Genomic DNA, 9,381 nt, shown 5'->3' on the forward strand with positions numbered 1-9,381 from the left:
ACATTCCAGTAGAACGCCACTTTAAATTTGAAGAAACTTGTTAATAAGATGACACCATTTTTTACAAGCTATGAATGTGTAGAAACCATTAACTAGCCCTATTAGATTAAGGATGGCCCGGGTCCAGTTTTACCTCACATACGTTGGACTTGGGCCCAATAAATGGCAAACGGATCGCCCTTATTGCATCATTTTCAGAATTAACAAATCGTATACGGAACTTAACTAATAACCCGCAAGCATGTAAATAAATTAGGTACTTTTTCTTATTTTATTTTAGAGACAGACGGAAATAGAAAAACATAGTTACTATAGGACGATCCTTTTAAAATAAAATGGGGCGTGCCCCGCCAGAGAAATCACAAGTTGCGGGGCCCTCGATAAAGACATAATAATTGCTTAGACTGCGGAATGGACCGTTTAGCAAACTTTCACGGTCCTACCCAAAATAAATGATACGCTAGTCGCTTTAGGCGCGCCTTTAATAATTTAATTTTCTTAAAACTCGGGTGCACATTTATGTGACCCAAATCCAAATCTCAACAGAGTCGAAATATGTCGATAACCACGGGTACATTGATATGACGTGGTTCAAGATATATTTTCACGATGTTGCAATTCTCTATAAAAATAATAATAACAATAAAGCGGTTAAAAGTTGAAATTGCACTATAGTTTTTGAACATGTATTAAAATCAGATATTTTAGCCGTTACAACAGTTTAAGCGACCGTGCTAGAACCACGGGATTCGGGGGTGCCTAACACCTTCCCTCGGGTCAACAGAATTCCTTACTTAGAATTTCTGGTTCGCAGACTTCATTTGGAAAGTCGAATATTTTCCTCGATTCGGGATTAAATTGGTGACTTGGGACACCCTAAATCTTCCAAGTGGCGACTCTGAATAAATAAATAAATCCCGTTTCGATTGTCCTTTAATTGGAAAAAACTCCTTTCCGCGCCCTTTTAAGGTGGCGCGGGCGAAAATGGAGGTGTGACATAAGGCAATTATTTTAATATGCTTGCAATAAAATCCCATTACATATAAGGTAAATCATTTAACTTCTTGAATAAAAAGTCTTTAATATATAGTACAAATTTGACACTCTGTCTTATTTATATTTCTACTCTAGGTATATTAAAAAAACACTGGCTTCCAATTGCCTTAAACAATCATAAAAAATCATTACGTTTTGCCCCAAATTTAGACTTTGTGAACACCATGTGCTGCTTTATGTTAAAAAACAAAAAAGGTGGCTAGGTTGTGTGGGAGATGGGAGTTTAATTATATAAACAAATATTCCCTCTATTGACATTATTTATAATATTTTTTTTTTAATTTTCAAGAATTTAAGTTCATTAAATTATTCATACTTTAATTATATAAGTTCTTATATATTGTTAGTGCATTAAATTTAAACTAAAAAAGTAGAACCCAAAAGAGTAAGATGAATTAAAAACATATGTACTTCAATTAGGATTAAAACTACGACACCAACAGGCCTAGTATAATCTTACAAGTAGGATTTGGGGAAGGTAATGTGTATGCAGATCTTACCCACATTCAAAAAGACAGAGAGGATGTTTCCGGTAGACCCTCGGCTTAGGAAAGATAAAAGGAAGGGCAACAACAAACACACCAATTAGAAAACCGAAGCACAAATACAAAAATATAAAACTAAAACCGAGTACTTCAATTAAAAAACCGGAACAAAAGCAACGACAAGTAATCACAGAAATTAAGGAATACGAAAATACACAAATAACACTAACTCATGCACTAAAGATAAGGACCCGATTAGGATTAAAACTAAAAATATATTTCAAAATCCTCTTCCCTATAATAACACCCAAGGATGTAGCAAGAGTAGGACCAATCTAAAACAACTTGTGCATAAATTAGGGATAGGACTAAAAGTATACATCAAATTCTCTTCTCTAAATATAGCACCTATGAATGTAGCTAAAGTAGGGCCAATCTAAAATAACATAGGCATAAAACTAAAAGTAAACTTCAAACATTTCTTCTCCAATAAATGTAGTATGGTTAGTTTTCAAATCCAGAGTAGAAAAAAGGCAAGCGATTTCTTTCGATCTACTTAAATTAATCCTTGAGGTGTATTAAAGAGATAGTAAATACTCAATAATATACATTAGATGTCCCTATAACATTTTTATATAATAACCATTTAATATAAAAGTTAAGTTTTTTATCGTAATCGATTTTTTTATATTATGTTATAATATATGTCATCTATAATAGAACTTTAGTATGGTATTTAAAAAGAATATCGGAATAAACACGACTGTTTTAGAGTGATTTGACTGTAATTAATATATGCGCAAATAAATGCAAATAAATCCAAACGCCACTAATATTATCATCTCTAAATAAGCGTTGTCCTAAAGTATGAGTTGGAATTGGAAGAAAAAAAAAAAGGAAAGAAGGGAAAGCAATATTGACTAGAAGGTGAGATATAGTTCGAATTGAAGTTAGACTTACGTGTGTGCAAGAAAAATTAAAAAGTCAAATGTACGAAAAAAATCAAGTTGTCATTTGACTTTATTTGATTTTATTAAATCTACGAAAAACGATTATATTATGTTTATTTGATATTGAAAAAAAGAAGTTGAATCGAAACGAGTCAAACTTAACAATTGTTTAAATAATATAAAAAGGTATAATATCGTAACGTAACATATTAAAGACTTCTAGACTGGTAAGCTTCTAATGTACACATGAGACATTAGACAAATCTCATGTTAAAAAAGGAGAGAAAAGTGAAATGTTAATAAAAAGGCATAACGCTGGTACACATGATACACAAAGTTCATGGTGATATACACCCAATATTCACGTGAATTCAATTTAAAAAAAAAATACGAAAATAATAATAATATAATTATTTTTAAAAAAAAATAATAAGCGATAAAATATATATTTGACAAATGATATAATTTTTGGCAAGATATGTAACTTGCCAAAAACAAAACTAGCATCCACTGCACTATATATTAAACCTCCAATTTTGACAATGAAAAGAACAAACAAAAAACACATACCTTCCTCATAGTACAAGTCTTCAACTTGTAGAGCTTTGCAAAAATCTTTCCAAAATTCCCTTTGCTCTTTTCTTCAACGCCCATTTTCAAAATCATAACCCACATTTGTATGATCCGAATCACAAAATGATACCAAGAAAGAACAACATGGGTCGGGTTTCCCCATTGTTACTGGTGTTACTCGCATTAGGTTTCTTCTTTGCAACGTACAATTTAGTCACAATGATAATTCACAACAGGGTCGGTAGAAGTAACAGTACTGAAGAGTTCGACCCGGTTCCTAAATCGGGTCTGTCGGGTTTAAAAGCTAGCGGGCGGAAATTCCACGTGGCATTGACGGCGACCGACGCGCCGTACAGTAAGTGGCAGTGTAGGATCATGTATTATTGGTATAAGAAAATGAAGGATCGGGCTGGATCAGATATGGGTGGGTTTACTCGGGTTTTGCATTCGGGTAAACCTGACAATTTGATGGAGGAGATTCCTACTTTTGTTGTTGATCCCCTTCCTGAAGGATTGGATCGGGTCAGTATATGTTTTTTTTGCAGTGAATTTAAGAACTATTTGTTCTTTTTGTGTGTTCAATTTTGTATTTTTTTTGGATGAAAAAATACAAAAAAATGCTTAAAGTTTGATAAGATTTAAGTTGCATACACTGACATTCACCGAATTTTAACATGTGATGGTAGGTTTAATTACCATACTTTCCAGTATACCAATTAATGTTTATCGAGATTTTTACCGGTAATTACTTAATAAATGACTTGATTGTGTAAATATACACTGCGTAGAACTTAACCTCTTGATAGGATGCAAGTCATTTACACTGACTATGTAACCCTTTTTTTTACAGTGAATTTTAACCTGTGATAGTAGTTCAGTTACCACTTTTTCCAGTGTATTGTATACTGATCAATGCTTATCGAGAGATTAACTATATTACCTAATAAGTGACCTGATTATGTAAATAAATTTTAGCACCGTTAGTGCATAGAGCTTAAACATATTTTGGTATACCCTTTTCGTTGCTTGGGGTTTTCTTGGAGATGGTTAATTTGAGGCTTTGAGGAAGTGAGTTTCAGTTGCTTATGCGAAGGATTAGTTTTGTTGGGTTTTGAGTATTGTGAAAAAATAGGATTGTTAGTTTGGAACTTTGGCATTTTGTATGCGGTATGCCCATTGAAAACATCAGTTAACTCCATATACAATTAAAATATTTATTTTACTCTGTATACCTACTTTATAAAATTATTTTACCATGTATACCGATTGTATTCTAAAAGTATAATACTGTATATTCCAAATTAGAATATTGTGATATATTTAATTTGGATATTGTATTCCAAATTAGAATATTGTAGCATGTTTAGTTTGAATATTGTATTCCAAATTAAAAATTATTGTATATTTACATTTGATACTATATTCCAAATTAAAACATTGTAGCATATTTGGTTTGGATACTGTATTCCAAATTAGAATAGTGTAGTATGTTTTGTTAGAATATTATGGTATGTTAAGTTTGGATATTGTATTCTTCATTAAAATATTAGGGTAAGCTAGGTTTGGATTTTTCAAATTAGAATATTGTGGTATTTTATTTGAATAATATATTCCAAATTAAAACATTAGGTCTGTTTAGTTAGAATATTGTATTCCAAATTAGTATATATGGTAAATTAGGTTTGGATTGTATTCCAAAGTAGAATGTCGTGATATGTTTTAGAATATATGGAGGTATAGCGTGTAATATTTTTGGGATATTTGATGTAATTTCAAAACTTAGGTATATCATGAAAGTGAGTTTTATAAACGGGTATATCATGTAACTTCCCTTTGTCCTATGGTATGGAATTTGCACACCCTTCACCCAATAGTGTGGCCTTTTGGTCAATGAAGTGGGAGGAGAACCATGAAGTATCATATTCCAATTCCAGCAGAGGCAAAAACAAGTACTTCTTCCCACCTGCCTAAGCTTTGATGGGCAGAGTTACCGGATACGTGTGCTGGTGGAGGTTTAAGGTGCACGCAGCTGGCCGAGACACTATCATCGTCACAAAAAATGGAAGATATGCAAGATGTTTGCACACCCTTTTAAGTTTTATTTACGAATTTAGTGGGGTATAGTGGTTGAGAGTCTGTGAAAGTTAGTTTTAGTTTCTCATGTTAAAAATTAGTTCTTTCCTAGGGCTCAAAGTATATTTGATCTTTGGGGAAACTTTAGTCAATGACATGGCTTTGGCTGTTCAAAATTTCTTTGTTCAAATGATTTGGTTAACACAAGTAGTTTAGAAGAGGATCCTCATCCAAAGTTTTACAAACGGAGCAACGCGCGGTTATTTTCTGTTTGAAAACCATGGGGAGCCTCGAGTAGTTTACTGGAAATTAAGTTATCGTGACAATGTCTTCAATTTCTGCGAAAGCTTTAGTCCTGTGTTTAATTACTTGAGTTACTTCACTAGCAGCAAAATATTTTCTCATCCTAACTTGTAATTTTCCAATTTTTTTCCATTTTGTCTCCAGGGTTATATTGTCCTTAACAGACCCTGGGCTTTTGTTCAATGGCTAGAAAAGGCACCAATCGAAGAAGAGTAAGTCACTACTCTGGATAATGTATTCCAGTTCCTCTTGTAAGCATATGGTCTGAACAGTACAATATGCTATGACTGATGCAGATACATTCTAATGGCAGAGCCCGACCATGTATTTGCAAATCCTTTGCCAAACTTGGCTCTTGGAGATCACCCAGCTGCATTCCCCTTTTTCTACATAAAACCATCTGAACATGAGAAAATTATACGAAAATATTATCCAGAGGAGCTGGGCCCAGTGACTAATGTTGATCCAATTGGAAACTCTCCAGTAATAATTAAAAAGGTTAGCTGTAATATGCTGAACCAAACAGTATTCTTTTTGTTGCTGGAAAATACCTTTAAGTAACGCGCCTGCTGAATGGCATTAAGTATACCATATGCTATCTGATGACGATGCCGTTTGATCTCATTATTCTGTCTAGTTCTTTTGGGTGGTTATTTTTCTCTGGTTCATGTAATCATTTTTTTGTTTTCTGTGTTTTTCTGATTGTTGCAGTCCATTTTGGAGAAAATTGCTCCCACATGGATGAATGTTTCTTTGAGGATGAAAGATGATCCAGAAACCGACAAGGCATTTGGCTGGGTTCTAGAAATGTGTGTGATGTTTATGTTTCTCATATCTGTTGATGCTCATAGTAGATAATATATTTGGTCACTAACAAAATCTCAAATTTGGTTTGTATTACTATTTCCTCGTTCCAGGTATGGCTATGCTGTGGCGTCCGCTTTACATGGTGTCCGCCACATTCTTCGTAAGGACTTCATGCTACAGGTCTACAAGAGCTAAATGAAACTATCTTTTTTTCATTACGTTATGCTGAACTAATCCCTGGCTAACAAACATCATTCACTTTCAGCCCCCATGGGATCTGGAAGTTGGCAAGCGGTTCATCATTCATTATACCTATGGGTGTGATTATAATATGAAGGTAAATTAATCACTTCCACATATTCCTTTTTGGCAAACACAGTCGCTTGGCATACATTGTACAACAAGCATTGTTCTGGTGTTGGTCATTTAATCCTTTTGATGATTAAACAGGGAGAGTTGACATATGGAAAGATTGGTGAATGGAGATTTGATAAAAGATCTTACCTTCGCGGTCCTCCACCAAAGAATCTCACTTTGCCCCCTCCAGGGGTTCCCGAAAGTGTGGTATGTTTTAAACCTTCTGTTCACAGCTTTAAAGTATGTTGGAGAACTATTAACTGAAAAAAGTGCTTGGGAATCGATCGAATTGCATTTTGTGGACTTAAAAAGTGCCTGGAGAAATATTGTCCCGTTGCATTTGTTTTGCATACTTCTGTCTGATTGACTTCCTTTTTTGATGCGGTCAAAAGGTACTAGCTTATGTTATGGCTTCCTAGCTTTGTTTACCTCATATGGTCATTGCTATATATTTTTCAAAATCTAATCCTCTTGTATTCCCGATGTTGTTCTCATATTTTACTGCCATTGATAAGACTGCTAAATATATATCCCTACGGCTCTACCAATCTGCTTCATTTAGAACCTGACATGTCTATCAAATCCTCATGGCTCGTTAGACCCAAAGCGTGTCAGTTTTTTTCTCATTTTTCCTTTACGAATGGGCGTGCCGGTGAACGATTGAACATTTGATATGAAGGCAATTAAAGCTCAGAGTAACGGTTGATGAAAGCACGTATGCATGTTATATCACTGCACGCGTAGATCACATGTCCTGCATGTAATATCGGAAAAGAAAAGATGCATGTAGGTTCTTATCACTGCTCGTGTCCTTTTCTTTTTGCAGGTAAGATTAGTGAAGATGGTTAATGAAGCTACTGCTAATATCCCTGGATGGGAAACAGAGTGAGAATGAGTTAAACCCGACATATGTACTTACCTATATTTATACTTTGCTGATTTTGTGAAGGCCAATGCATGTAAAGGGTGCCCAATTTTGTCAGGCTTCAAGATGGATAATCTTTAGAGCAATATATGATTTTAACAAGTAAAATAGACATGGTGCCATACTAGATAAGTTCTGTCATTAGATATTCTTCTTTCTTTCTCCATGGCACTTATGGGCTAAACTATAGAGAGTATTCTTTTTGTAAAATTCTGTTGCTGAAATGTCTTTATGTGTAACAGGAGATGTGATGAGCTAAATGAGGGCTCAAAAAGTTTCTTTTGACCTACTCTCAAAAATGTTAATTACTATTCAAGAAAACTTGAGTTTCTTTTGCTGAAGTTGATGAATTGCCTTGTATGTTCTTTAACAAGGCAATATCTGTAGTTGTATTACAACAACAACGGTAAAATTTCACAAGCAAGGTCGGGAAGGTCGGGAGAGGGTAGTGTGTATGCAAACTTTACCCCTATTTTGGGGACAAAAACAGACAATAGATAAGTAGCAACAATAAAAAGTAGAAAAATAATAACAATATCGTAAGAACCCGAAAATAGATGGAAAAGTAATAACAATAACCAGTAATAAAAGCTCGATACTATGAAAAAAAAGGGAAAATAGTGCGAACGCTACATTAATGGCTAGCAGTCTAAATCAAAACACTATCAGACTAGCCTCACATCCGGTACGAAGTAGAAAAACGCTCAACTACCCCATAACCTTCAACCTTAGTGCTCGACGTTCATACCTTCCTATCAAGGGCAATGTCCTTAGAAATCTGAAGTCACACTATGTCTTGCATGATTGTGAGCACGTGATTTTTACCCTATATGAATTACTCCCATAAATTAAAAATAAAATAATTTCTTTCAGTGTTTGCAATTTTGTGAATTTTCGTGGCATTTTCTGATAATTGTTCGCATTTTTGTTTATGCATTTTAATTAGTGGAAAAAATACAAAGATATATGTTGCATTTGCATTTAGGGTTTGCCTTTGCATTTTTAAGAATTAATTAGTAATTAAGTTATTTTATGTAAAAGGAAATTACAAAATAGTTTAATTTGCATTTTTATTCTAAACTTTAATTTGGAGTAGTTTTCCTTTTAATTGGTTGGTTAATTAATTTTGATAATTATCATTTAGGTTTAATTAGTGTTTTTTTAGGTGAGTTAGGTTCTAGGAATTAATTTGGATTTTTATTTAATCTTGAAAAAAAAATAAAGAGAACTTTTGGAAAAATTGAAAAGAAGTGAAAATAAAAGAAGAGCAATATCAATTGGACCCATCTCCAATTTTTTCTGTCCAAGCCCAATGTTACTTTGTCCAATACCCGCCCAAATACCCCAGAACCGGTCCAGTTCTGCATAACCCGGTCCGTTCTCCACACCTCCCAACCAAACGACCCCGTTTATGTTATAACTCATCTGAGCCGTCGAGGTTGGCTCGATCCAACGGCTGGGAAGTGATTTGTTTTTTTACATATAAGTGTCGGATTAAGCCCTCCCCCATCTCTCATCTCTCCCAATTCAACCCTTCGGAAACCCCTTATGAAACCCTAGCCTCCCCTCTTTCCCCTACCCAGAAACCCGGCGGCACCACCTCATTTCACCCTCAAAATCACACTAAACAACCACCTCCCTCTCCTCTTTCCAAATCTCCATTCAGTTTCCATCGAACGTTGTCTAAGCGTCTCGAATAGTAGATCAGAGATTGAACCGCAAAATCCCTAAAGTTTCAGTTCAAGGTTTCAGTGAAGATTTTAGGCCTAAACAGATTTTATTCGTGTGTCTTTGATATAAAAACACATGATTAATTTTGGATTGGGCCGAAAATCAAAGATTTGAAGGCTGA

General features: G+C 34.4%; 1 protein-coding gene across 1 annotated transcript; it reads left to right on the forward strand.

Annotated features, from left to right (window-relative positions):
• Nucleotides 1-3,000: 3,000 nt before the first annotated feature.
• LOC107824350 (hydroxyproline O-arabinosyltransferase NOD3-like) lies at nt 3,001-7,639 on the forward strand. The gene is made up of 8 exons (XM_016651097.2): nt 3,001-3,586; nt 5,585-5,652; nt 5,737-5,938; nt 6,152-6,249; nt 6,358-6,427; nt 6,513-6,584; nt 6,698-6,811; nt 7,431-7,639. Exons 1-8 carry the CDS (start codon nt 3,188-3,190, stop codon nt 7,491-7,493), a joined length of 1,086 nt encoding a protein of 361 aa, XP_016506583.1. The 5' UTR covers nt 3,001-3,187; the 3' UTR covers nt 7,494-7,639.
• Nucleotides 7,640-9,381: the final 1,742 nt, after the last annotated feature.

Source organism: Nicotiana tabacum, chromosome 18 (genome assembly GCF_000715075.1).
Source record: "Nicotiana tabacum cultivar K326 chromosome 18, ASM71507v2, whole genome shotgun sequence".
In the NCBI taxonomy this organism is placed as follows: Eukaryota; Viridiplantae; Streptophyta; class Magnoliopsida; order Solanales; family Solanaceae; genus Nicotiana; species Nicotiana tabacum.

Excerpts from the sequence above, each read along its gene's own strand:
- LOC107824350 (XM_016651097.2), top strand. The coding sequence starts at position 3,188 with ATGATACCAAGAAAGAACAACATGGGTCGGGTTTCCCCATTGTTACTG. Across the intron at positions 5,939-6,151 it reads CTCCAGTAATAATTAAAAAG|TCCATTTTGGAGAAAATTGC; the intron begins GTTAGCTGTAAT and ends TGATTGTTGCAG. Across the intron at positions 6,812-7,430 it reads CAGGGGTTCCCGAAAGTGTG|GTAAGATTAGTGAAGATGGT; the intron begins GTATGTTTTAAA and ends TTCTTTTTGCAG.